A 27,573-nucleotide genomic window follows, 5' to 3' on the forward strand; every position below is an offset into this window, starting at 1 on the left:
GACTTGACTTGGAGCTGACGAATCCTGGAAAAACACACTGTTTCCTAATATTCCCCAATAAAAAATTTTTTTAAAAAGGAATTTAAATCCCTTAAGAACCGCATCAGAACTCCCAGTCCACCTTGTAATAGGTCTCCCAAGAACAGAATTAGAATAGAGAACGTTGATAGAAAATAATGAATCTTTAATTCTTAAAAAACAGGACCAAAAAGGGGTCTTAGGACACTCCTAAGGCTGCTTCCCAGAAGCATGACAATCTCCTATGCCCTTTTCTTCCTTACGACAGGCCCCACGGACTCAAACTTCTAGCCCTTTCTCCTAAACTCTGTGACCCACTAAAGGCCTTGCAATTCTACCACTCCACTTTTAGAAGACTGGCTGTATGTATCCTTTCTTTCTCACCACTCATGAAATCATTCCATGTTATGAATTTGCCAATCACTAGAGAGCTACGGACAGCTGAACATCGATGACCATGAACATGAGGAAGTTAAAAAGTATTGAGAAATCTTACAAAAAGTTTGTGTTTCTTCCGAGCAGAAGTCCTGCTGTCCCCTCACTGTTTTGACATGTTAGTGTTTTGATTATGACATGCATTCAGGTATACAGTGGGTCACAGTTGGTCCCTAAATACAGGACTTTTATGCTTTTAATCTAAACACTTTTCTTCAGCCTTGTAGAGGAGAGACTGTTCCAAGACATGATGGCTGCCTGACCCACGAACTGGCCCCGGGCCAGAAGTGGGTGATTGCTTCCCACTAAACACATTTCAAGAATTGTCTGATTGTAATTGATGCTCGTTCTTCTTGTCTGTTTGTAAGATTTTAATTTTTTAAATGGACATGAATATTCATTACATATTTACATCTTAAATACCACCCCATTTAGTGAAAACAGGCATTTGATGAAAGTAGAAGCGGCTTATTAACTACTCATTGTTACGAAGTCATACTTATATAAACACTAAAGTGAATAGATTTTTAAGTTAATAAGAAACAAATATAGTTATAAATACCAGATTTTAAACAGGAATCTGTAAATGTTTTACTACATAAGGATTTCAAAGTAGACAAAATACAGTTATCTCAAACTTGGAGGATATCAAGTTCATAGATTTCCTCTTAGTTGAAGCCCATCCAACCTCAGTAACATTTCCGGATGAAGCATAAAGTTATTGCTATACATTTTTAAAGGATTGGTCCAGTTGTGTTTTCTGTTTTTAATTCCTGCTCTTCATTTACAATATTGGCGGCAGCAGCATCATGTGGATTGTCTAAAATGTCTTTGTTAAATCCATCTGACTCCTCCTCTTTTTGATCCTCAGCCGTATTAACATCTTTAGCTGTCTGTGCCCTGGGTGTGTTTGTTAACAAGTTATTTCCTAGGGACTATTACTCAGTAGCTTTGCCTGGTTTCTTTCCAAGACCAGTTGTTTATCTCTCTCCATTCTCTGTTGTTGCTTTTCGGTTAGTCTTCTACTTGTCTCAGAAGCAAACTTCTCACTTTCAGGTGAATTTGTCAGAAAGGGATCTGATTCAATAGCAATTACATCATGGCCATTATTTTACCCTACTTCATCATTATTGCTAATAAAATCTTCATGTAAATTAGGAAGATCAAGTTGAATTTGTTTAAAACAGGTCTGAACTTCCTTTTTTATTTCCCAGGTATTCAAGTCTGTCAATAAAATCCTCAAATTGCAGTGTGGGAACTACACATAGGGAACAGTCTATGTGCCCAGTGCTCCATGTGTCTGATTAGAGTCTTCAAGTCTTCAGCCTCATGACTTTAACCTTTGAATTTTGCCTTATCAAACACATGCCTTAATGCAGGAGGCCCTCTCTGAAATAAATCTCTGAGTATCGAGCTTGGGTAGATTTCTTTTACCTGTTCTCTTTGGAGGTACAGGAAGAGGTGCTTTCCTTCCTGACCCTTCATCAGGTTCGGCTCCTTTACCATCTTCTCTCTCTGGACGCTGGAGGTGGGAAAGAATCTGGAAAAGTTTCATCTTCTGCATGCTCATTATCTGGCTCATAGGTCAATCAAGCCATTCTCTCCTATGGTTCCAGGATCTTTTCCTCTGGTTTCCTCCCATTTTAGACACTCCTGGATCTTCTTTGATTCATCTTCTTCTACCCTGGTCAGTAAGACTCCATCCTAGGCCCTCTTTACTCATTTACTCATGTGCCTGAGCACATGACTCACGCAGACTGCAGTGGCCACAGTACATCTGATGCTCGTTCCGACATAAACCGGTACTTCTCCCCTGCTCCCACTTGTTCCTGGAACAAGCCATTGTGACCTGGTCAAGCATGTAAAACACTTACCCATACCTGGAACTAGTCATGTACTACTGGTAACTATCCTGCCTTGTTGTATGTAATTCTTTGGCACCTTCCAAGTGACAGGACCATTTCGCCTGCAGCTGCCCAAGATGTGCCTGGTTTGTAAGTTTCCCTTAATAAACTCTACTATTTCCCAAACCGGAGTAGCCAGTCTCTTCCGTGCTTCCCTGTCCTTGGCTTATGGAGGTAAATTTTCAGTCACAGGACCTTTCCCTGAGTCTGCATGTACTAAGCCTCCAAATAGTACTGCCATCTTCATCTTGTACAGATAGTTATTCTCAGGGGAAAAGAGGTCACAACAAAATAGAAATGGTGCACATATTGACACGTATCAGTGGAAAAAGCATTGTTTGAATCATGACCCAAATAAATGAAAAGGAAATTTTATTACAGTTCCCCTCCAACCTCCAGCTCCACACTTACTACCTTTTTTGATGATCATGATTGCTTTTGTGTTAATTATTCAGGCCCTCAACTAACAGCTAACATTTGCTACATTATTTATTTTTTAAAAACAGGAATTTATTGTTGTCCTTTCAATCTTAGTTGTGGAGAGTGCCGTTCAGCTTCAAGTTGTTGTCCTTTCAGTCTTAAGTTGTGGAGGGCGCAGCTCAGCTCCAGGTCCAGTTGCCGTTGCTAGTTGCAGGGGGCGCAACCCACCATCCCTTGCGGGACTCGAGGAATTGAACTGGCAACCTTGCAGTTGAGATCCCACTGGCCCATGTGGGAATCGAACTGGCAGCCTTCAGAGTTAGGAGCATGGAGCTCCAACAGCCTGAGCCACCGGGCCGGCCCCACATTACTTTATTTTCATTTGCTTCACTGCAATTTCCCAGGATTCCATACATTTTGTTTTTGAATACTTAATTTGTTTGCATGGCTCAAAAATTTAAACTATATAAAAATATTTAAAAATAATTCTCACTCTCCTCCCTAACTTCATCTACTCTTCTATATCCCCATCCCAGGCAACCACTTTTATTAGTTCCCTGTGTATTCTCCCAGTGTTTCATTTTTTAAAAGACAGCTTGAGATATACATCACATACCACAAAACTTACCCATTTAAAGTGCGTAATTCAATGGTTTTTAGTATGTTCAGAGTTCAACAATCGTCACAATCAATTTTAGAACGTTTTCAATATACCTGTTAATGTTCACTCAGTTGTTCATAGTTTTCCCTTACAACCTTTATTTTGGTTGTCCACAGTGATGGCTCCTTTCATTCCCGATCTTAGTGATTTGAGTTCTCTTTTTTTTTTCCCCTCTAGCTACAGATTTTTCAGTTTTGTTGAACCAAGTTTTCGTTTCACTGATTTTTTTCTATTGTTTACCAGTATTTCTTTTCATTAACACAAATACATATTTTTATTTTTCCTTCTTCCTTACATCACAGGTAACATATTATATACCTTCAACACTAGCGTATTCTGAAGAATGTACTTCAGGTGAGGGAAATGATCTTAAATAGATCTGAGATGTAAGAAGAAATGAAGACACAAAAGTGGTAAATATGTGAATAAATCTTAATAAACATTGACTAATTAAAAACAAGTATTAATGTCTTGTGAAACAGAAAATAATTAAATATAAAACAATAATAATAGATAAGTGAGAAAGGAGATAAATGAGGTGAAATGTATTATCTGTATTAACTTTAGATTTTGGTATTATGTATATGGACACATGAGTATTGGACACAAACTCCTAATGCCTCCTCCGATTCCCTTGGCCGCTTTCTTCTTTCCAAGGTGTTGCCTGCCTCCTACTCCACATTGCTGCTGCTTTTGCCCAGCCTCCTCAGCTGGCTGGAGTCCAAACTTATGCACACCAAGCCTATCTGATCTGAGTTGCCCCTCCGCCTTTCAGAGTTGGCTGCAATGTCACACCGCTGAGCATGAGACCTGGCTTCCTGAGCAGTTACCAAAGGACCAGATGACACAGCTCTGTGTGGCAAACCTTGGCCAATGGGAAACAGGAGTCAGGAGACTACATTACCTCTTCCTTCCTCCCTTCAATAGACTGCTCAGCGGGGCAGTTTCTCCTATAAGCCTTCTGGAGAAGTCCCACACTCAAAATGAACGTATTTGCTGAGAGACTTCTACAAGTCTTCATAGCTTGTCACCAAGCCTGGCTACTGTGGTAACACACTGCGCATCAATATTTTTCTTGACTAACTTTCCTTTTTTTTCCCTACCCTCGCTTCTCTGGATCTGCACCTCCCAAATAAAGGAACAATCCTTTCATCTTTGCCTCAGGTTCTACTTTGTAGAGGACCCAAGATAAGAAAGTATGTGTATTATAATTTCTAGGTTAACACTAAAAGAATAAAAAATAGAGTATGTAATTTCCAAACTAGTTGAGGAAAAACAAAGAATAATAGAAAACAATCCACAAAAGGCAATAAAAAGAAAAAAAATAAAGATGAGGGGTGGCCAATTTGCTCGTGGTTAGAGTGCAGTGCTCATAACACCAAGGTCACTCGTTTGATTCCCACATGGGCCAGTGAGCTGCATCCTTCACAACTAGACTGAAAATAATGACTTGACCTGGAGCTGAGCTGTGCCCCCCATTAGATTGAAAAAAAAAACAACTTGACATGTAGCTGATGCGTCCTGGAAAAACACACTGTTCCCCATATTCAACAATAAAAATTTTTTAAATTAAATAAATATGGAATAGTTGAAACAAATAGCATGAAGTGAGACAATAGATTTAAACCCAAATATATCAGTAGGCACATTAAATATAAAGGGACTAAATGCTTCAGTGAAAAGATAAAGATTGCCAGGCCAAATAAAATAGAACATGAAGTAAAATGCATGTACTTAAAAGTATTTGAAATTAATTTTCATAATGAACTTTGAGTTTTAAGAAGTTTTCTAATTAATCAAACAGCAGAACTCAGAAAGACATACTATTCAGAAAGATCTCTAATGTTAAACAGTTTCCTTCACTATTATAGTATACTGTGGAGTTCCAAAAAGAAAATTAAAGCCCAGAGATAACAGTCTGAGATCACCATTTCTATTTCTATAATCCTAAACAAGCCAGGATTTTCTTTATAATTGTGAAAAAGAAAATTCCTCCTTCAGCCTAACTAAAATATTCGCCTTTACCTTATCAAGTATGCAGATGAAACGCAAAACTATAGAAAGAGATAAGCAGCCAAAATCAGGCACTGAATATTCCTGACATACAGTAGTGAGATGGTGTGTCACTAATATATTTCTAATAACTTTTCAAGTGTTGACCACTCATGGCCTTTCTTCTACTAAGTCAGGTAGAATACTCTGATCATGTTAAAGATATCTCCTATAAGCTACTGATACCTCTGTTGACAGAGCAGAAGGAAGAAGACAGTCATTAGCTCGTTATCTAGAGCAGAAATCTGTTTCCACATAAAGAACCATTTGGGTCTAGGTTCAGAGTATGATGCCTGGAAGAAAGATCTGCTACTTTGGTCACATTACATTTTGCGTGTGTGTGCATGTGCATACATGCGTTTAAAAATACATATTCGTGGGCTCCATCCAAGACTTAATGAATAGACTCTCCAAGGTGTCTTTACTGATAATGTACTTTGCTAAAAATTGTTATTTATAAAATCATGAATATCATAGTGAAATTCAATCTAGAGTGACTAAAGTTTATAGATTTAAAATAAACACACCTTTGCTATGGAAACCTGATTCTAAACAGGATAAACCTTGAAGAGTTTTGCCTATAATAGTAAAATTGCATTGAACTTGAAACACAACTCATCATACATTCTCATCTAAATTTTTCTGATGATCTAGAGTGGGAAAGTTGAAGAGGATTAAGTTAAATAATCCCTGGGTATGAACCTGAGTGAGGCTAACAAGGATAGACAGACACTACAACTTCCATTAGCTTAAACTATAAGGTAAACCAGTCTCAGATACCAAACAATCAAAATGGTCGTATTAGTTATACTACTCTATTAAGTAAAACACTTTACCAGTTATTACAGAGGAAGGTTGAAAGCAACAGGTTTTGCATATGAGAATGAAAAGATTAACAAGGCCTTTGCCTTTACTACATGTGAATCACACCTTCAGTTAAGATTTCTAGTTCTGTTATCATGGTAACTGATAAAGGTAGGAATGTCAACTATATTTTTAGGAAACTTTGCTTATGGTAAAAATTTCTTTCTTTCTTTCTTTTTTTTTTTAAGGAGGGCGCAGCTCACAATGGCCTATGTGGAGATAGAACCGGCAACCTTGGTATTATTAGCACCAGGCTCTAACCAACTGAGCAACCGGCCACTCCAAAAATGACTCTTGATTACTAAATTGGACCTGGACTGGATGCACTATAAATCATCTGATGGGAACCTCATGCTTCAGGCTTTCTTCAGTGTGGTGACTCCTGAAACTGACATGTCCCTTATGGGATAGCTGGAAGTTGGGCGTATGGAATTGTGATAAGAGGCCTGTGGAAGGTCTCATTGTTGTGCACCTACAATGTACTGGCTGAACTGCTGCAAGAACTTTCACTGCTAATGAGAACTGATGCTCATAGCAGAGAGAGCTGCTCTACTGGCAGCCTGATGTTCCTGTTTAATATCCTTCTGAGTAAACTGGTACCATGTATGACCATGGTACCCTTGTGAGTTTGAATGTTTAAGCTGAAAAAGACCCCTATCAGTCATAGCCACAAATAATTTCAGATGCATTAATTTTATAATTATATTCTGATGGTTTAGTTAAGCCAAACAAAGATCCTTTGAATGGGTGTAGCAGTACATAATTTCATATGCATTGATTTCATAACTACTGACTAATTTTCATCCTACACTGAATTTACACTTACACTTACTTTCCTTTTTACACTAAAAATGAATAAAAATAAATCACTGAAATTCTGTATTTTAATTATAAAACAATGACATTATCACATCAATTTAATCATGTAAGTAACTTAAATACTATAATGTATAATGACTGAAAACATTACAACTCAAAATTACAGAAAACAAAATTAGCTGAAAGATACTATTGAATTCCAGGTATTTCTGTGACAGGATACAAATTTTAAAATTTAATAAAATACTACGTTTTCTTAGCAAAAAGTTTTTCCTTTTGAACTACTTTTCAGTTTTTAACTGGAGCGTCTTCTAAAGAATCATTTTATTTACAGTTGCAAATTTCTTTTTAACACATACAATATATACTATATGCTGGAATCAAATACCTGAAGGGGTTGGAATATTATGAATACAGCCAGGACAACAATGGAGAGAATCATGAACAAAAACATCACAGTCCACACAGAAAACATTTCGGCACACAGTGCAAACATAGACCTGCAATAAAATAAATAAAAAGAAGAAAAGTAAATTTCAATAGTAGTTTCCAAAAAATAAAAAAATAGTTTCCAAAAGTTAAGCAGACCATAGCTAGAAGATACTCAAGTTGCTTTGCTCTTTTATATCTCTATCAATTTTCCCCCACCCACCTACCTACTTTATTACCTCCAATGTACGATTTTTTCCAAAAAAAAAGTATTCCTTAAAAATGAGGAAATAACTGTTTTGTAGGCCTTAAAAGTCTCTTGTATTATAGGACACTCTTACTTCATTTGGGGAAGACACATAAGCTTGAAATTAACGCTAGTTCTGAAGGCTTAGAGAGGACATCTGACTGATTCAATTAAAAAGAAAAACACAAAAATGTATGTAATTATTTAATTATTCCTGGGGAATGACCTCACAATTGCAAAAGTTATATTCCCTTTTTAGTTAAACCACGAAAGAAGAAGGCAAAAGACACATAAAAAAGAAAACACTCATTATCCTATTAGTATTAATTAGTATATGGACACTTGTGCCTGGGATAAATTTCCAGGGCTGAGCATTGTACCCAGAGATTCAAAAATCATTAAATCTCAAACAGCATAGAAGTAAAGATGATGTGTTCTTAAAACCTGTCAAATAATTCAAAAAATGGTTCTAGTGAGAATGAAGCTACTGATAATCAGAGGCATATAAAACTTAATAAAATTGTTTTATGAAATATGAGTAGAATAAACAAGCAATCCGACTAATATTCTATATAGTTTATATAGTTTTAAATATGGACATGTAACTAAATTAATAAAAAATTAAAACTAGATAGTGATCTATCTTATTTCTGTCTTTATATAAGTTTATACATTCAAGTTGGCCCCCTTCAAAATTTTTAAAAATATTTCCTCATTGGCAAAATGGGGGCATAATGTTTGGTCTGTGGCCACCTTAAATGGTAACTTCAAAATGGGTTATAACAGACCCTAAAGTACCATATGGAGAAATAACTTTGAACACTTCCAAACTAAATGCAATTTAGCTTGCAAATTGAAGACAGTTTAAAGTACTAAAATATCTTTGTAGCAAAATTGGAATGCGGAATTATAAAACAACTATTTAAACTACTATGTTCCCATGTTATCTCCACCTACTGTTATTACACTTCTAAGGAATAACCTGATATTAGCCTGGTCTTAAGTAATCTACTGAAAGCTTATAACACTATTTGCTCAATATTTCTTATACATTACTTCATATTTAGAAAGCACATGAACTTACATGTTGGTCTTTCAATTGCCCCTGACATCCATAACAAAATCTGGAAAAGTTTAAGAATCGTTTTGTTTAGAATTCATTCCTTAAAATAGCTCTGCAAAATCTCATTAACAAAAATCTTTTAATTAATAAGTAATCTAACTTACAATTAATTAACACATGACTTTTAGGAGAAAGAGTTAAGAATACTAGTAACTTAAGAAGATTCCACAGTATATCCCAAGGTCATCTAACAGTTGGTCCAAAATCTTACTTTAAAAATAATTTAATTTTCATCAAGGTTAAATATGAGCATGTGCTCTCAACTGGGATTCTGAGAAGGAATCAAACCCTACAAAAAATGATTCGAGGGACAATTTTTCAACTCTCCCAGAGATAACAGACAGCTGGTACAACTCTACATGGACAGGAAAGAAGTTAACTTATTGCATATAATGGATGCCTATGGGCTTAATTTTCAAGGAATGGTTTAAACAGTTAAAAGTTCTCAAAACTTGTTACTAAAAAATGCAGTTCCCTGCCTACCCACCTCCCACTTCATTTCTGTTCCCCACAGCACTTTCGAAAACCGTTTGATAGCTACCTATACTTAGAGTGTTACCTCTTGGTTTTTTCACAGGCATTGGCTATAAACCTCCCACTACAGATGATGAGAATTTAATTCTTTTTCAACCCTCTTGAACAAATAGCATGTAGGTGCATAACTAATATCATTCTCAATACTATGTAGTTAAATCATTTTGCACAGAATAGTAAATGTTTAGTTTATTATGACTATATAAACATACTCAACTGAGCCACGTGATTTAATTTTTCCTCTCTTTAAAACATTTCTTCCTAGAGTCAATAACTGTAGTTATTCAGAAGCTTAGTTTTCTATTTAATTTCCATTAACTCAGTCCTAATTTTCCCCTGAGAAGTCTCAATTTCCTTGTTATGTTCAACTACACCAGAAATTCTAGTTTCGTCCACTTGGTGACATCTCTCCTAGAGCATTCTGACCTCCAAACTGAACTGTTCTCCATATTTGACACACAAGCATCATTCTGGAATTTCCCCTTATCATCATTCTATGGCTTTCTTTAGCCACTTTTGAATTAGATAGATATTCCTATTCTCTTTCATTCATTCTCTTTCTCAGTTCCTTTGAAGCATCTCTTCCACAGCTTCCCCAGAAAGTCTTTTTGAGACCTTTCAAGTCTGAAAATGTCTTTATTCTACCTACATTTAATTGATAGCTTGGCTGGGTATATAATTTAGGTTAGTAATAGTTTTCACTCCAAATTTTGAAAGAAAACGGTCCCTGTCAGAATCCAGTGTTGCTGATGAGAAGCCAAACAACTTGAATTCCAAGTTATGTCACCTAATTTTCCCTTTCCAGAAATGTTCAGGGTTAGTATTCTGCTGCATATTCTGGAATTTCGCAATGGTATCATTTCACAATGATATTTTAATGTGGGTCTGCTTTCTTTCAATATGTCAGGCACCTGAGAGTCCCTTTTATCCTTGAAGTTCTCTACTTTAATAGTAGAAAATGTCCTTGAACTATTTCTTTTCTACTCTTCATTTGATCTTTTCTTTATTTCTCTGATTTCTTTTCTTTATTACTCTGATAGTAAACCTTCTGGATAAATCCTCTAGTTTTACACCATATAAAGCAACCAATGCTAAAAATACGAGCTTTCATTTTTTGTTTCTTTTTGGAGAACTAATTTACTAGTATACCACCACTCTTATTATACATAGGTGGGTTTATGGAAATTAATAGATTTCTGGAGATCCAGATCTGTTTGACAATGAGTCATTTTAGTCATAACCAAGGCATTCTACATCTCGTTTTCTATATAGAAGTAATCTTGACCAAATTAATGTACCTATCTTTTTAAAAGTAGTAACAATGTATTCAAACACTACCACTTAGAACAGATATAGATTAATCAAAACTCACATACCTTTCTCCATTATGTTCTTCTAGGGGAATTTCTTGAAAAGCATCCAAAGGAAATAAATGATGGTAAGATCGTGCCAAATGGGGAGCAGACACTAGAGTAAGACCTAACACATAAAGCAAAGAGACATACTTAATGGCCCAAAACTCATAAAGACAATGACTGAAATGTCTAATTATAGAACTTAGGCTAAATATTTTCAAGTTTTAGTTTTTTAGGATTGCAGTATTCATTACTTCTGTTTATCTATGGCCATAAAAGGAGAGTCCAGAATGGAGTCTTAGTTCTGTCACTAAGTGTGTGACTTGTATTTGCCTATTTGCTTACTTACAAATAAAGTAAAATTCTACAATCCTATAATTTCATTCCTCTTTCTCCTTATAGATATTTATTTTATGTAGTTAAAAAGCTGCAAAAATGTCCACCAGCTCTCATGCATTGTCTTTAAAGAACATACTTTTTTCAGAAAGAGAATCAGGAAACTCTTCTAGATGCTATGTTTATTCTTAGAAATGGAGTACTGGGTAGTCAGTGAAAAAAAAAATAATCTATTTCTTTCCTCATATTAAATCCAGAAACATAGGCAGAGCTTAATATTTACATTTATTTTCAGAGCAACATAGGTTAAGTTATTCAAGATTAGTTTACTGAATAGAAAACAGGTTCTTACCACAGATTTTACATTCAACGGGAAGCTCACAGTACTTTGCCCGACACTGTGGGCAGAAATAGCCTCCTAATGTAAGCCCTGGCTCAGTGTTGCTATCCAGGTGCCTGTGGGGAGAAAAACATTTCTTTAAAAATGTGATATATAAAGATGGGAACAGTTAGAGCAAAAGAAAGTACACTACCTTGATTTCAAAATCTTGGATTTGTTTCATAGCTCACTTATGTTCGTTTTTTTGTTTTTTTCCCCTCTGCATTTTTGTTTTGAATAGTTTCCATTAATGTCTGTGAATTTATTAATCTTTTCTTCTTCAGTGACTAATCTGTTGTTAGTTTTTCATCTCAGACATTGTATTCTTCATCTCTGGAAATTTCATTTGGAGCTTTTTTCTGTCTTCCATATCTCTTATCATGCTCATGTTCTCTACTTTCATGAACATATGGAGTATAAATATAATAGCTGTCTTAACATCTTGTCTACTAATTCTATCAACTGGGTTATTTCTGGATATGTTTCCATTCTGAGTTTTCTCCTCGTTATAGGTATTTTCTGATTTCTTTGCATGCCTGGCAATTTTTGACTGACTGCCAGACACTGTGACTTTTGCTTTGTTTTAGGTGGATTTTTTGTATTCTATTAAATATGTTGGAGGTTTTTGTGGAATATACTTAAGTAACTTGGAAACAGTTTGATCTGTTCAAGACTTTCAGTTTGCTAGGCTGTCCGGAGCAACTGTTAGTCTAGGGTTAATTTGGTTCATTATCCTATTCTATTGGATTCCATTCAAGGTTTGTTGTGTTAAGAGGCCTTTCCAAACTGACTGGTGGGAACATGAACTATTCCTTGCCCTAGTAAGGTCTCGGGATTGTTCTGCCTGCTCCTCTCCACACCTTCTTTCCCTGGCCCCTTGTAGTTCCCTCACAGGAATGTGTTGATCAATACTCAGCTAATGACTCATGGGGAAGTGTCTGCACGTCTCAAGAGCTCCGTGTGTAGCTCTTTATTCTCTAGTACTCTGCCCTGCAAAATAATAGCGATTTCAGCCTCCCCAAATGCTGAACTTTGTTTCTTCAACTAAGGAAGAGCTTTCAGGCTGTATGTGGGTTTTCTTGCACTGCAGCCTGGAAATTCTCTCTAGGCAGTAAGCTCATATGTTTTCCTTCTTTCAGGGATTATTATCTGCACTACCTGTTGTCCAATGTCTGAAAACTGTTGTTTTATATATTTTGCCTGGTTTTCTGGCAGGACGCAGGAGGGTAAATCCAGTCCCTAATATACCTTTATAGCTGGAGGCAGTAGTCTTATCTGTAATTTTTAAGAATTACTTTCTTAAATTTAGCTTTGTTTTCTAATTATGTAAAATGTAAAGCTCCAAAGTTAAAACAAGATATATTCAGAGGGGTGGTCCATTGGCTCAGTTGGTTAGAGCGTATTTCTCATAACACCAAGGTGGTCGGTTCAATTCCCACATGGGCCACTCAGTGAGCTGTGCCCTCCACAACTAGACTGAAAACGACGACTTGACTTGGAGCTGAGCTGCACCCTCCACAACTAGACTGAAAACAACGACTTGGAGTTGATGAGTGCTGGAAAAACACACTGTTCCCCCCAATAAAAATAAAAATAAAGATACAGTATTCAGAAAAGTCTAAGGTCTACCCCTTTGCCTTTCTCCACACACCACCTAGGTAAAATTTTTTTTTTAGTTTTCACTTTTTATTTCCATTACTATTTTTATTAATATAAACAAGTATAGATATCTACTAAAATCTCTACCTTCTTCTTAGATGATTGGTAGCATACTATACACTTTTTTCTACCATGTTTTACTTAGTAATATCTACTAAAGATTCCTCATAGAAGTATATATAGTCCTTGCTCCTTTTTACAGTTATATAGAAGGTAATCTTTTACAAAAGCCATTACATTTCAAGCCCATCTTCTTGATTTATAACTTATAGAAGGGAATTAAAAATGTAAAAACATCACCACTGACAGTTTCAATGTTTATACTTACGCCATGCTGAAAGAGGGTTTTGCATCTTGATCAGACAGAGAAGCAATGGTATGCTGAGGAAATCCTTTATAAAAGAAAATGTTTTACTTTATTTTTCTAAGCAAATTAACAAAATTCTAGGGCTAGGATCCTAAAGATGTTCCCACCACAAAGCCCATGAAATTATACAAACGTTCTCTTTCCTGCTTTTTAGATATGTTTATTATAGCATGGTCAGACTGACAGTAATTGCAGGTTACAAGAAAAATTAAAAGTAGAGGAAATGGGGGAAAGATCTGTCCATAAATATGGCCTCAGATTCTAAAGATCGTATCTATGTTTTCTAATAACAATTAACATATACTGCTTTTTAAAAAGAAAATGTTTGTAATTTTTAAATAGTTCCTGACACAATAAAGGAGTCTATTACATATTCTACTTTCACTTTATATAAAAATATATACCTCTGTTTAAAATTCTGGAATGCCCACACCTAGGTAGTTTGTTTTTCATATATATACTTTTTCTTATTTTTATTTCTTTGTTCTTTGTCACATATTTTTAAATTTGAAGGCAAGTCCAAGAAAAGCAAAAAACATAAAGAGATTTCATTACATAAAAATTTTAAATCTATCTATATATCAAAACAAATAAAAGGTAAATGACCAACTGAAAAAATATTTATATCATGGGATACAAATGAGTTGATATTCCTAAATAGCTTTAACAAATCAATTTGAAAAATAAATTATTGTAAGTTTAAATAATAACTTTAAAATGGGCTAAAGAAATATATCAGTAAATCAAAAAAACTAGCCAACGTAATATTTAAAATGTATTGAGTGTTTATGTCAAGCATTATTCTAAATGTTTCATCTGTAGCAACACAATCCTGGTAACACATAACGAGACAGATACTAATATCATTTTACAGATGAGGAAATAGAAAAGAAAGGTTGACCAATACTATAAATGGACTAAAACAAGGCAGAAAAGCATTCCATTTCACTGACAATTAAAAAAATCACATTAAAACAAAGAGATTCTTTTTATATTTAAGCAGTATGTCTTTTTCAATTATAAATTTAATAAATGCTCATTACAAAATTTTTAGAAAATAGAGGGAACAAAAAAATTTTTTAAATGATGCGAAACCCGTCCTTCTCCCTCTCCTGAAAAAGATCACCTTGAACAATCTGATGTACTCCCTACAACCTTCTGTCTTCGCAGTATGTATTACACAACTTTGATCAAACAGTACAGAGGATTTTATAGCTCAGTTTTTAAATTTCCTAACACAACAAGGGTTTTTCTATAAATGTAGTATCTTTATATATTTCTAGTCTTAACAGTAAAAGAAAGCCTGTAGTGTTCTCTGAGTGATAGGACTACCTGTGGATTTAATTTTTTACTTCTCTAATTTTCTAAAATTGCTTCAACAGCATAATTTTCTCTAATTATAAAACATTTAAGTTAAAAAATTCTTACATGTTAAAATGATAACTTGTGCAAATGAAAATAGAAAGTGGGGGATAGCCAGATGGCTCAGTAGGTTAGAGCGCAAGCTCTCAACAACAAGTCTGCCAGTTCAATCCCCACATAGGATGGTGGACTGCGCCCCCTGTGACTAAAGATTGAAAACAGCGACTGGACTTGGAGTTGAGCTGTGCCATCCACAACTAGATTGAAGGAAAATGATTTGTAGCTGATGAGCCCTGGAGAAACACACTGTTACCCAATCTTCCCCAATAAAATTAGAAGAAAAAAAAAAGAAAATCAAAAGTGAAGTTTGAGCCAAAATATATTTTTTAAATGTCTATTTTAAAATACCACAAATTAACACTTACCCATACGAATAAGTGAGCATTCAGAACTTGAGCTAGCCGGAGGAGGACTAACATGATGTGTTAGCAATTCTTTGTAATGGCTTTCGTCTAAAATAACGTGGTATGTGCCTAACAAGATGAAAAGTAAAACAAAGTAAAATCAGCTTTCTAAAGGTAAGAATGAATAATAATTTCGATGTAATTCTGTAAACGTTTTACTATCTGAAAATGTACATTTTCAATACAAATATTTAAGTTAAATTATCATTTTTCAAAAACCTTATTTAAATAACATCTTTAAATTAACTTCTCTACGAATCACTATAATTACAATTTAATGAAAGCCAAGTTGTAAGATCTTTACAAAGTAATACATATAGTAAAATTACTAGCTTTTCAAGAGTTATAAATGATTCCTCTGAACACCAACGTAACTACTGAAAATTCCTTGCATTTTGAGATGATATCTTATAGCACCAAATGACATTTAAGATGGCTACCCATATTTTGGACTTTAGCACATGAACTGACTTAAGTTTAATAGCTTAAAAACAGATGAAAACATTCTAATTTAATTAATAAATTGTTACTTCTTACATAGAAATTATGAGCAAATATTGAAGATTCTAGATACATACCACCAGTTTCACGAGCAAGGACAGTGCAAACCCGAACCTCTGCAGACAATCCAATAATAGACACTCTAATTTTAGCTGCCTTTAGGGTCTTCATAAAATCCAAGTCAATGGAGGGTTTTGGAGAAAGACAAAAAAAAGCATTGAACAATTAATATGTCTGAAAAATAAATGTTCTCAAAACTAGTAATAAATGCACTACAAAATTTTGTTTAGCATTGTCACTTTGATTTTGATTATAAAATTATTGGTTCTACCTTGATTAGATCATAGATATTAGAGGGATCACAAGTTGTGAGGCTGCTGAAGATGATGAGGACTTCTCTACTTGTATGTCCAGGCATGTGTCTAAAGAAAGATAAAATATTCTCCAATTAAGGATAACAAATTATGCTAATAAAAAATTTACCTGAAAAGAATAGTACACTTCGTTTATATAGTTAGACTATAGAATATATCTCATTTGTTGCAACATTACAAAGGAATGAATTGTATTTCTAAACACCTTAATGTAAATTTTTCTAAAATTAGCTACACTTAAAAAAAGTCATTGATTCATGTATTCATTCAATAAATATTTATTGAATACTCTTTTAAGTTGTGGGGATAGAGTGATAAACAACACTGCCAAGGTTCCTGACACCATGAAGCATACATTTTCGATTTGTTTCATACAAAGTCTAAAGTGTACATTGGAAAGTATGACAATACAGGAGTAATGTACTTCTTTTTTAAAGATTGCAATTTAACCTCAGGGTGATTCAGTCATAACAATCATAAACATTAATTTTGCTACCATTTAATTAAATGATGGCTTATGGGATTTTAAGATGTGATAAGCTGTTTTCCTCTAAATAGGAAATTTCTATGCTTTTAGGAGCAATTTTATCAGTTATTTATAGCTTTCCTGTATAACTTCATTGTTAGGCTCCCAGCTTTCACTTGTGGATGCTGCTCTTGTGCCTAACTTTAATAGTTGTGTTGCTTTCTTCTCATCTACTTTAAAACTATTTAAATATCTATTATATAAAGGTATAAAAATCTGAATCAGAACAGATCCCTAGACAGGGACAAAATATATGAACTTTAACTATACTGAATACTTCCTCTCAGATCTTAGTTATATTCCACATAGTTGAACTTGCTGGCAAAGAATGCTGTTAATTTACAGATTACAAAATAAGCTAATAAAAGTCAATAAATGTACAACAAACTCACAATTATATCACATTAAATTTCACATACAATCAATTCTCATTAAAATATTTTTCATCAACATATTTCTTTTGTACTACTACTAATGATACAATTTTAATTACATTTTTCTAAAACCTTTAAGTATATACTTCACCAATTAAAATGTAAAATAAAAATTACTAACACTACACTAAACATCCTAAATGATATTACATATGTCTCTTAGTAACGATTTCATTATAGTTGGGTTTATATTATCATTTTAACTTAAATGATAAATAATTTGAATGATAAATCATTTGAATAAGTCAATCAAAAACCTTTGAAATCAATTATAAATAAGAAATGTAAAACACTAACTTTAGAGTTTGCATAGCCATGCTTAAGGAGTTATAAAGAGATGGCTCTCCATGGCAGGTCATATCTACAGCTTTCTTCAAAGATGTTATGTGTTTCCTAGAGTTTCCTAAAATAGAAATGAAATAATTTGCTTTTAATAAAATTCTACATATATATTATGGAAATTTATGTCTCTCCCAAAATTAACCTATCTATGATGTTAAAGATCAGAATCCCTTCAAGAGATGTTTGTTATAGAACGTCTCACTTCATACTAGAAAGCAGAATACAGTTAGTCCTCACTTAACATCGTTAATAGGTCCTGTGACTTTTAAGTGGAATGATGTATAGCAAGGCCATTCTTACCACACGCTAATAGATATAAACAAGAGTTAAGTTCCTACGGTATCTAATCATTATAATGAAATGACATTGAACTTGATTTGAGGACCTGTTGTACAAATCTCCTTTGATCTATTAGCACACATTAGAGTGCATAACTTTTTACTTTCGATATTTTCTCATCATTTTTAAGACATATATTTTCACATTTTAGTATCTGTGAAATCATGATGTGTCTTACTATCACTGGTAGCCAGGCAGCATTTGTGACACAGCTGTCATCACCTACCCATGTGAGAACCTATGAATGACTACAGATGTGCTGTTGCTTAAACTGTATTATGTACTTTGTGCTATTTATGCTGCGTTTAACTGCAATTGAAAGTGTTTTTACAAAGGTTATAAAGGTTAAATCTTTATGTAGAAAGGCATGGAACAGAGCAGTGAGATGTACATTTGTTATCAGTGAAGCAAAAATTCATTGACAGAAGAATGCCTGCAATTCCTTATTTTTCTTCAAGGGAAAAACACCAGAACTTTATAAGACCTAAGATAGGAGGATTTCCACAAATAGACAAAGTTGTGTTATATTCTGTTACAGAAATAACATCTGAAAAGGTTATCTCTGTATCTCCAGTCAAGCAATACAAACAAAGGGAAGAGAAACTGCCAAATTCTTTAAAATAGTTGACAAACATATTAAATCACCAAGAAGCTAGTGTGAACAATTCGCATATCATTTGACATTGTGTCAAAGTTTAAGTGCTAGAGTTTCCTTCTTGATGGCTCATAAACTAAAGGTATCTCATAAATGATGGAATCTGACATTCAATGAAATATGGTATTCTTTGGACATTTTCTCCTATTTCAACTCTGTCTTCATATTAATTAACTATAATCGAAACATTAAATTGATTTTATCATATAGTATAATTCATCAAGCTACCTACATACTGTTGAACATTTATTTTCAATTTGTTACTACTACACTTAACCGTTGCAGAGTATATTTATAGTGAGGTTTTTTTCTCTCCTTTCATATCATTTCCTAAGTATAATTCCAATGAACAACCATTCATATGGCTCTTTCCTCAAAAAATGTTAAACTAATTAACCAGACTATCATCACTGTAAGTAACCAGTTTCTCCATGGTTCAGCAAGCAATATATTACTTCTGAAACTTCATCTTGCTAATTTAAAATAGATAAAATAATAAAATGCTGTTGAGTGGTTTGTGTATTTTTGATCACTTGTTCGGCTTTTTTCTTTCTTTTTTTTTTTTCCTTCTTTTTTAAAGGAGGGCACAGCTCACAGTAGCCCATGCAGGGATCAAACCAGCAACCTGGTGGTATTAGTGCCACTCTCTGACCAACTGAGCGAACCGACCACCCCTGGCTAAACTTTCTCTTTAAATACTGTGTTTCCCCAAAAATCAAACCTAGACAATCAGCTCTAATGTATCTTTTGGAGCAAAAATTAATATAAGATCCGGTTATATACTGTATTATATTGTTATATTATATTGTGTTATATCATATCATATCATATCATATTATAGACCCCATCTTATAGTAAAATAAGACTAGGTTGTATATTAATTTTTGCTCCAAAAGATGCATTAGAGCTGATTGCCCGGCCAGGTCTTATTCTTGGGGAAACACGGTAGTTATTTAGTTTCTTTTTATCCTCATATGAAATTACTAGTCTTCTTTGTCCATTTATCCACTTGGAGCTTCTTGGTATTCTTATTTATCTGATTAAGTTTTAAAATGTTAACGAGTTGCCAAATTTAATATACAATGCAAGTATTTATTCTTGGAATCATTTAGTCATAGAAATGAAAAGACCAAATCCTTTATTTCATGATTAGGAAACAATTCTAACAAGTTAAATATTTTGCCTAAGGACATATACCTACCCAATGCAATGGCAAGACCAGCACTCAAACCTACATCTCCCGGCTCTCTATCCACTTCTCTTTCTACCCTACCATACACATATTTTTTCACCTCCCATTGCGCTGTGAGTATGAGGAAAAGAAGTGTATTACATTACTGTCAGTGTGGTTTATAGCAGTGATTCTGATCGGAGGGAGAAGAGGGTGCCTTGAAGAGGCCTATCAGAATCTACAGAGGATTTTTCATCTCTATACATGACTTCACTGGCACCCATAGAAAACTATTATTAATTTGGAGGTAGGGGGCAGGAGATTGGCCCTACATCCTTTCCAATGGGGGAACCAAACTTCCCCCATTGTATGATAATCCAGCTTAGACCACGTGGTTCAGGTGAAGCTTACCCTGCTCCCATCCAGCTCCAGGCACAGGCACGTAATCCAGGCCTACCAACAAAATACTTCGTTCCCCTGGCCACGCTGACTGACTGCTCATGGATGAGTAGATCGTAAACAGATTCAGTATTCTCTCTGGGACTTGTGCTAAAGCTACAGACTACAAAGGTTATACAGACTTGGGACTATTAATAGATATCTTTTCATCTCACAGAAAACCTATCAAAGAATAAAGCCAGACAGAGCTAGAACCCCTGAAAATGACTATATATGAAATCAGCCCAACTCTGAATAGTAGCCAAACTTTTCCGTTTTGTGCCTCAGCTACTTTGAGAGTTTTTTTGGTTACTTGCAACTGAACTTCTTGGATTACTTCAGTCTAACACACATTTCACTCCTTACTGTCATAGTGAAAAACTACAGATGATGAAAGTATGTCAGTTCCCTCATGTGTATTGGTGAGGATGAAAGATTTGAGAATGACATCTAAGTGATAATGTATTTCACAAAATATAAAATAGAATTAGTGATGTAAATTTGTAACCATACATATACTAAAGCAAATAAAACCTGCCATTATCTTTTAAGAGAATAAAATTCAGTTAGGCATGCCATGTAAACAGGAAAATTGGATCATTAACAATAACTACAATTCACTTTCTTAAATTCTTTGCTCTTTAGAGGTTTAACTATTTAAAAATTAATTTTAAGATTAAGTGGATTTTCTGAATAATTATAATATATTTATCTCAATATTTTCAAGATAAGAATGTACAGATCTTAAATAAACACACTTGCTTTCATTGTAATACTATTCACCACTGTGCAGAAATCTATTTAAAACAATTCATCTTAGATACTGAGAGTTTAATGGAGGGTTTTCTAGGTGTTTCACCTAGAGAGCGTACAGGAAGGCTTCATTTTACTTACTAGACAACCTTACGAACAGGGTTACAAGGTTTGGTCATTAAGCCAAGTACTTGAATTCTGTAAAGGTAATTTTATGCATACCTGACAGTTCTGTCAGTTTTTCAGCTCTTTTACTCTTTGTTACAATTATTCCAATCTCGAAATAAAAACAAAAATGATTATTAATTTAACAAGTTATTTCTTTTCGGTGAGAATGTACTAAAATAAATTAGTAATTACAAAAGGAATAAGTAACATGTGAGAAACTTTTTCTCATGATGATTTTGACATAAATTTAGCTGAGTTCACTATACATAATTCAACTTTTAGAGTTATCTTGCTTTTCATTGTGTAGCAAAAACTGGTACACAATCTGAATCACTTAATTCACAGAATATATGCCCAATGTTTTAAAAATAAATATTTTGCAATAATATCAGGAATCTAATTCTTAATTCCATCACTTATCTACATACCTGACTAATAGGATTTTGATCAAAATATTCCTCTACGAAATACTCCAACAACTGTTTAAAGAAAACAAAAAGGAAATACTAGATTAGAGTAGAATAACCATAGATAAAATATTTTGGGAAACCTATTTGTCAAGCATCACTTCTCATGATTTTTAAGCTTATAGATTTTCAAAAAATGTTTAGCAGTAAAAATATTAAATTAAAAAATGATAAATTGAAAACTATTAAGTAAATAAAAATTAAAATATTAAATAAACCTGAATTTGAAATTGTAAGTGATGAGCTAGGTTTAAGCTAGACCTTAAAAGATGGAACCTTTTGGACATGGAAGAAAGACACAATCTAAGTAAGGAAAAGATCAGAAAAAGAGACGAAGCAGAATTGAGGATGGGTTTTCATAAATTATGAATAATTCGAATGTGTTTATAAACTGAGGTGACTCAAGTAATTCAAAGGAGAATGGGATTCAATAAAGAAAAGGAATAACTGACTTGGGATGGGAGGGTAGAAATTAAAGGAATAAATATAGTAGTCTCCCCTTATCTTCAAGGGATACATTCCAAGACCCCCTCCCCCATGGATGTCTGAATCCATGGATAGTACTCAACTGTATATATATACTATTTTTTTCATACATATATATATATATATATATATACACACATATATACACATATATATATATATATATATATATATATACCTATGATAAAGTTTAATTTATAAATTAGGTACATAAGACAGTAACAAAAATAACTACTATTAATATAGAACAATTATAACAATATACTGTAATAAAAGTTATATGACTGTGGTCTCTCTCTCTCTAATACCTTATTGTACTGTATTTACAGAGTACATACACTAAACAAAGGGATTATTCACATCCCAGGTAGGATGGGGCAGGACAGAGCAGGACAGCATGAAATTTCATCATGCTACTCAGAATGGCATGCAATTTAAAACTTATGAATTGCTTATGTCTGGAATTTCCCATTTAATATTTTTGGACCACGGTTAACTGCTGGTAACTGAAACTCCAGATATGAGGGAAATGCTCTAATTAGCTATTTTGATATACCAGTTCCCTAAATGATCTGGTAGCACTTCTAGTTAGCTATAGTTCGTATTTAAAAAAACACGAGAGAGATTGTATTCTTTTAAAATTTTTCTTTTACCTTTAAAGTACATGTCAGTCTATTCGGCTTTAAATCTTGGTCTTCCATTGTTCTTGATCCATCTACCACCACATAAAGATGGCGCATCTATAAGAAAAAACACACAAATAAGGACAATTTTCAAATACATTGTTAACCAAGAAGTAAAAATGGTAATTAGTATTGAGATATTCTACACATATATTTTTACTATATTGTTTTAAAATGTTTGTTGTTTTACTATTGTTTATTCGATTGTGCCAGAATTTTTCTCCATCCCAGAATAGTTCTGTACCAGTAAAGGAAAAAAATAACATACCATTCCAAGTCGAACTTGTCCATGGTGCTCAAATACTCTGTTAAAATTACACAAACATTTTAATGGAATACCATATACTACCCAACAAATCAATATAACTTTTCAACTAACCTGCATTTTTTAGTGAAGGAAATTATTAACTTATGGGTTCCACATAATTATAGGCATTTTGGATAGTCTCTGAAGACCCATTTCCCTGCTGAAGTGCTAGGTTGCTGGTTCGTTCCCCCCATTCAGAAGATTACAGGTCAGTTTCCCTGAAACACAGCTGAAATTAAGTACTGAAGAGTGGGTATAGGTGGACAGAAAGGCTTAAAGGAATATATTTTTACCTGTTGTAACACACAAAAAATTTACATACCTTTTTCTCTTTGCTTTGAAGAGAATGTCTTCTATTGTAGCTTTAAGCGATCCTGATTCATCTTCTTTAAGAATCTCCCTATGAGCAGTAATTACTTGTTAAAAAAGATAAGCTAAAAATTTATTATCCCACGCAAAATAAAAGCATATGTCCACACAAGGATTTGCATGTAAGTGTTCAAAGGTGCATTATTCTTAACAGCCAAAAGTTGCAAATAATCTAAATGTCCATCAACTGATGGATGAATAAATCATGGTTTAACCATATTAATAAAATACTCTTCAGCAATAAAAATGAGTTACTGATACAAGCCACAACATGGATGAAACTTGAAAACAGAATGTTAATGAAAGAAGCCAGACACAACTGACAATGTATTATATGATTACATTTACATGAAATGTCCAGAAAGGGCAAGTCTATAGAGACAGAAGGAAGTACATGAGTGGTTGCCTCAGGATAGAGACAGAGATGTAATTAATTGTAAATGGGCATGAGAGATCTTACTGAAGTGGTGAAAATGTTCTAAAACTGATTTATGGTGATGAATGCACAACTCAGTAAGTTTTCTAAAAATCACTGAATTATGCACTAGAAACAAGTGAAATTTTAAAATATGTAAAATATACTTCAATACAGTTATTAAAAAAATGTCTAAAAGAGAGTAATAATTCCCTACTCACCATGTTCTTTCATAGCCTCCTTCCCATCGCTTAGTTCGCTCAGGTTCTTCATCCATTTTTTTCTTAAATGTATTTATATTATTCAATGTCCTATAAAAAGCATTAGATTGTGAATTTCTGAAGATGTTTCTCACCAAATGCATACAATTAAATTTAAAAGTAGAGAGGGAAGTAAACATACCAAGTAAAAAAAACCAAAACTTAGAATGCAATGTCATCTTATTCCTTTATTTATTTAACAATTGTTTGGTGAAAATACTTCACAAAACCCTCATGGAACTTTTTTCCACCCCCAAGAAAAAAACGGAAATATTTATGCACAAATTTGGCACCAATAGAAGCATCTTTTACCATTTAAAAAATAATATAAATGCATTATAAATATTTCATAGGACAGGCCCACAGAATCATTGGAAATAGGTATGGGTGTAGATGAAACAAGATTAGCTCCAACTGAGATTATTATAGCTGAGTGATGGATACATGGTGATTCCTTGTACTACCTCTCCACCTTTGTGTATGTGTGAATGTTCTCATAATCAAAAGTTTTTAAATGAAATTTATTATTTATAAATAGTAAATGCTTATGGCTCATAATTCAAAATAAGGACAGAATATTAAACCTACACTATAATCTCAACTATTGGAAGAAAAAGAAATATTTAGTAATTCAATAAATACAATTTCAATAAGTAGGGCAAATTCAATAAATAGGTTTTGTCTAGATGATAGAATTAAGGGTGATTGGTTTTTCTGCTTCTTTATTCTTTTCTGTACTTTTCATATTTTCAATGAGCATGTTCTTTAATAATCCGGGATAAAATTGGTGGTGGGGAGAACCTATTAACCACAAGCAAGTAATAAACATCCCCATCATATCCATACTTTCCACCGTCCTCAATGGAATCTCCTTCTGTATCCCACTCTCATTCTCAGCTTCCTTTTTGCATAAATGAAGGCTCAAAGGAATCCTAAGTGCCAAAACATTAAGGACAAAACAGGTCCCATCATTGACAGAGGCAAAGATTAATTTTTGTGATGAGGACCACAACCAAGACCTTACCCTCCCTTTGCATCATTGTTCCTATAGAAAAATACATATAAAACTCTAAATAATTGACCTATAAATGGACTTCTAGCATTAAAATCTACTGACAAGTTGGAGACTGCTTTTATGGCACCAGGGGCACCTGCTATAATCAGGTATTATTTACTAAACTTGTTTCTCACTGAATTAACAAACCACTCCCTGGCGTTGGATTCTCCTTTCAATAAATCTGGTGATCCACTTTAATATCCTGAAGTAAGGATGACATTCTAACATCTATGCTATTTCACTATATAACCTGTTAATGCCTTGCAAGTTTAATGATGGCAGTAACTGTAGTGTAGTGACTAAATTGAACATTTTGATTCTCCATGCGAGCGGTTTTGTCTTTATTGTGAATGTTAAAAATCAAAAACTTACACGTTTTCCATGTTTTTAAACCCAAATTCTTAAAAACGTGGCCACTGCCCTCCGTCACATCAATATCTAAATTGTTTTATTTTTAGTTTATTACTTTGAATTCTCTGAAAGTTCATAAACAAACTGCGAACTAACGAGTAGAAACTGCACAGGGAACCCTGGTGGTTCATTGTACACGAGGACTTCGGAATTAGAGCCGCCGGCAACGGGAAATGACAAGGACAGGACAGTCAGGAAGCTCCCCAGAACGACAGACGTTCGGCCGGGAAGACAGAGGTTTACAAAGCATGCTGTTACTAGAGAAGGGATTTGTTTATGCATCCTAGAGAAAGATGTCCTTGGCTGTCACGTGAGCGCAGACTACTACCTGGAAACAAGTAAGATCGGCACCACACACCGCGATTTAGGAGGCTTTTCCTCCGACCTTATCCTGCCGAGCGCTGTGAGATAGGCAAGGGTGATTACTGTCCTGTTTTTCAGGTGTGGAACTCGAGGCTGAAAGGATGGGAACTCTCTCGAGCCCACATAACTGGAGGGAGGTCACAAACTCGAACCCATGATCACGATTCCCAAAACTCGCACTCTGCCTCAGGGAAGGAAGCAGAGCCATCCCCAGACTTCACACGCTTCCACGCAGCTCCCCAGACGGACACTGCCCTCGTTCTCCACACGCTCCCACACAGCCTTAGTCCTTCTGAGGCTGGTCGGGGCCATTCAGCCTACGCCCGGGACAATGAAGGCCCTTCCTTGCCACCGTGCTCTCCAGGTAGCCACTCCACGCCTGGGCTCCGCTCCGACCTCCGACCGGTACCCGCGGACTCACCAGTCCCGCCCGACGCCGCTCCGCCCGGAAGCCGCTCTGTCCGGAAGCTCCGCCCAATCCGCTCTAATGGCGCCTTTGAAGTTCTTCCTCCGTGCGCAGTGACGACGCAGAACCGTTCCGGTTGCTTTGAGTGGAGTTTGTCGCAGCAGAACGTTCCGGGGTCATTGCATTCCCGGAACTGATTTTGAGTGAGAGGCGGGACCGCCTACGCCCCCATTCAGCTCAGAGGCGGGAAAAGTGCCATTATTCGTTCTTGGATGTTCGGAGGGCCGGTAGCTGTCGACCTGGGATCTGAGGAGCTGATTTATTTCTAAAAGGTTGGCCTGAAGAACTCTGACCGCAGCAGCAGCAACAGCAGCTGGGCCAGCAGCACCTGGCTGTGCAACGTTTTCCGGGACGCCCTTGCTGTTCGTGCAACAAATATTTATTGAGCACCTATTTTGGGCCTGATTCAGTTCTAGGCACTGAGGAAATAGCAATGAAAAACTGCCAAAAATCCTCGGCCTTATCGAGTTGCTTCTGCTGTGAAGATAGTTATCAAGAGAGGGTGCCATAAAGAAAAATTAGGCATGGAAGAGGAAAGGGTTACGGTTTGAAATAGTGTGATCAGAGGAGTCCACACTAAGACAGTTGAGCCATGGTCAGAAAGAGGGAATGAACCACGCTGATACTAGGGAGCAACAGGAGCTGCCAGTGCAGCTCCAGGGGTGGAAACGCGTTGGTGTGTCTGAGGGAATGCCTGAGAAAGGGTGAAAATGAGTGGCAGCAGCTGAAATCAGAGGTGGAGGCCTCTGAGCACAGAGAACTTTGGAGGGATGATGATGGCTTCAACGAGTGTAGTATGGCAGTGCAGCTAGTGGGAAGCAGCTGGATTCTCATCTCGTTGATAGACTGGATGTGTGTTATGAACAAGGAACCAGTGACTCCAGAAGTCTTCAGGGGAGCAACTGAAAGGTTGAAGTGGCAGTTACTGAGAGGGTGGAGCGTGAGTCCCATCAGTTCAATTTTGGAAAAATTGTTTGAAATGCGTGCTATCCATAGGGAATTAAATACTAGCGTTCCCCCCACATTCAAGAAATGGAGCGGCAAGTCACCCCCAGAACACTGGAGAAAAGGTTAGGCCCAGGAAAAGAACAGAAAGGACATGCGAGAGATGGAGCCTCTGTTTCCCCATCAGCATATGCTTCCCGTGTCGCTTTATTGTA

The 27,573-nt window shown here is 35.1% G+C and overlaps 1 protein-coding gene and 1 pseudogene across 6 annotated transcripts; both read right to left on the bottom strand.

Moving 5' to 3' along the window:
* Positions 1-808: 808 nt before the first annotated feature.
* Positions 809-26,420, bottom strand: LOC308499813 (general transcription factor IIH subunit 2). Of its 5 annotated transcripts, XM_081053655.1 has the most exons (17): positions 26,369-26,420; positions 24,078-24,167; positions 23,395-23,472; positions 23,034-23,070; positions 22,736-22,822; positions 21,558-21,608; positions 21,184-21,238; positions 17,561-17,666; positions 16,261-16,351; positions 16,007-16,094; positions 15,390-15,497; positions 13,564-13,627; positions 11,550-11,653; positions 10,883-10,985; positions 8,934-8,973; positions 7,562-7,673; positions 809-2,282 (listed from the first exon to the last, which is right to left on the bottom strand). In XM_081053655.1, the coding sequence occupies exons 2-17, from the start codon at positions 24,131-24,133 to the stop codon at positions 2,173-2,175; spliced, it is 1,290 nt and encodes a 429-aa protein (XP_080909781.1). In that variant the 5' UTR covers positions 24,134-24,167; positions 26,369-26,420; the 3' UTR covers positions 809-2,172. The 5 variants fall into 5 exon arrangements, with proteins under 5 accessions (XP_080909781.1, XP_080909782.1, XP_080909783.1 ...); XM_081053656.1 differs by lacking the exon at positions 809-2,282 and having other exon boundaries at positions 7,225-7,673; positions 25,943-26,390; XM_081053657.1 differs by lacking the exon at positions 809-2,282 and having other exon boundaries at positions 7,225-7,673; positions 26,128-26,369.
* Positions 1,178-2,035, bottom strand: LOC308499814 (TIMELESS-interacting protein-like; annotated as a pseudogene). The gene has a single exon. The product of its transcript is annotated as a TIMELESS-interacting protein-like (transcript).
* Positions 26,421-27,573: the final 1,153 nt, after the last annotated feature.

The sequence above is a fragment of the Rhinolophus hipposideros genome (assembly GCF_964194185.1).
Source record: "Rhinolophus hipposideros genome assembly, chromosome: 7".
In the NCBI taxonomy this organism is placed as follows: Eukaryota; Metazoa; Chordata; class Mammalia; order Chiroptera; family Rhinolophidae; genus Rhinolophus; species Rhinolophus hipposideros.

What these genes read in the sequence shown, in the direction of transcription:
- LOC308499813 (XM_081053654.1), bottom strand. Translation starts at nt 24,295, where the DNA reads ATGACATTGCATTCTAAGTTTTGGTTTTTTTTACTTGGTATGTTTACT. An exon ending in GACTGACATGTACTTTAAAG is followed by an intron (nt 21,609 to 22,735) that starts GTAAAAGAAAAA and finishes TTCTTTAAACAG; the next exon opens with TTGTTGGAGTATTTCGTAGA. An exon ending in CCTTGCTCGTGAAACTGGTG is followed by an intron (nt 15,498 to 16,006) that starts GTATGTATCTAG and finishes TCATCTTGTTAG; the next exon opens with GCACATACCACGTTATTTTA.